Here is a 1674-nt window from a genome sequence, read left to right as displayed (position 1 = left end):
AAAAAAAAAAAAAAAAAAAACCAGAAAAACAGGAGCTCAAGCCAAATGCCCTCAGTGTTTTCTTAGCCATGTACAAGCAGATTGTTGTACGGCCCAGCAACCCAATTATACTTTCCAAATGCTATTCCAGAAGAAATGTGTACTTTTGTTGTAGATACACACACACAGCAGCAGCCCCCACCTACTTCTCTTGTTTGCATAGCACGGCATGTGTTCAACACTCGCAACACTGAATCCCCCGATTTTCCTGTCTTCTGCACTCCTTGTCTCCTAAACCTGCCATAAACCACCAATCCCCTCTGCCCCTGTGCACCGCGGTTTCCCCCGCTTTTCAGTCTAACTCCAAATAGGTGCCCCTTACCTTGCTGCCCTGGGGTGTAGATGGGTTTGTCAGTCTGTACAAAGGTGCCACTCCCCTGCCTCTGAATTAGAACCTTTTTCTTCTCCTCAAAGCTGATGTTATTTCCGACTCCGGACACCCGGATTGTGGCCACTTCTTCTGTGCCATCAGCAGGAGGTGGTACCTGGCCAAGAAAGGGGACCTCTGGGGAGGAGTAAGGGACTCGGGGAACAGAATCAGCTGGTCTCAACCCAACAGCGAGTAAAAGGAAAGAGCTGAGTTAGAAGCAGGTAGCAAGGATAGAGACATAAGACAAATTACCAGGAAAAAGAATTAAGGTCAGGCAGGAACTAAAGGGAGAAATCCAAGGTCAAGGAAATTGTGGGTGAGTTATAGCCAGGGACTGAAGTTGAGAAAAGATAGGTTTAGAGGCTGTGGCAAAAGATACCAGGAATTATACCTAAAGTCAGATTATAGTGAGCCTAGGGAAGCGAATAGGCAAGCAAGGGATTCAAGATAGGGCTGAGTCTGTGCTTACGAGAAAGGAGATGCAATGTAAGTGCCTCTTGTTCAATCCAGAGTGTTCTAGCAACTTCTGGGTCTTGTCTTTGGTCTCCAGAGTAACTGTAAATTTAACATCGTAGTACCCAGGGCTCAGATCCAAACACACCTTCTGAACGGAGGGGAAGTTAAGCTGGGCTGGTAATGTCACCAGGTAGTTTCTATTAAAGGAACAGAAAGATTTAGAGCAATAAGGATTCATTCACTTGAGGAAAAATTAAGCACTCTCCTAAGTGCTCAGCATGTAGCAGTGAATTAGACCAAGCCCCTGCCTTCCTTATTCTCCTCATTTTCTACAAGAAGCAGATAAGCAACAACTCAGTTCACAGCCTTAAACCGCCACCATCAGGAGGCCCTCACCCAGAACATATGCCTAGCACACCAAGGAGGAAATTAGGTGTATTTCAGAAAACAGGAGGCCAGGCGTGGTGGCTCATGCCTGTAATCCCAGCACTCTGGGAGGCCAAGGCAGGTGAATCACCTGAGGTCAGGAGTTTGAGACCAGCCTGGCCAACATGGTGAAACTCCATCTCTACCAAAAATATAAAAATTACCTGGGCGTGGTGACACATGCCTGGAATCCCAACTACTTGGGAGACAGAGGCAGTAGAATCCCTTGAACCAGGGAGTTGGAGGTTGCAGTCAGCTGAGATTGCACCACTGCACTCCAGCCTGGTAACCGAGCAAGACTTCATCTCAAAAGAAAAAAAAACCAAAACAAGCCAAAACAAAAACAAACAGGATACATTTTAATATTTATCTTTTTTTTTTTT

At 45.9% G+C, this 1674-nt stretch overlaps 1 protein-coding gene across 1 annotated transcript in view; it reads right to left on the bottom strand.

The window, feature by feature from the left end:
• The window catches only part of A2ML1 (alpha-2-macroglobulin like 1), a 62251-nt gene that overhangs the window by 58831 nt on the left and 1746 nt on the right, over nt 1-1674 (bottom strand). The window contains exons 2-3 of the mRNA XM_037732738.1: nt 879-1062; nt 362-524 (exon numbers count right to left, since the gene is read on the bottom strand). Of these exons, the coding sequence (XP_037588666.1) occupies nt 362-524; nt 879-1062 (347 nt within the window). The remainder of the gene's footprint in view (nt 1-361; nt 525-878; nt 1063-1674) is intronic.

Source organism: Cebus imitator, unplaced genomic scaffold (genome assembly GCF_001604975.1).
Source record: "Cebus imitator isolate Cc_AM_T3 unplaced genomic scaffold, Cebus_imitator-1.0 Scaffold469, whole genome shotgun sequence".
In the NCBI taxonomy this organism is placed as follows: domain Eukaryota; kingdom Metazoa; phylum Chordata; class Mammalia; order Primates; family Cebidae; genus Cebus; species Cebus imitator.
The sequence above is the reverse complement of the archived record's forward strand: the minus strand, read 5'-3'. Positions and strand labels throughout refer to the sequence as shown.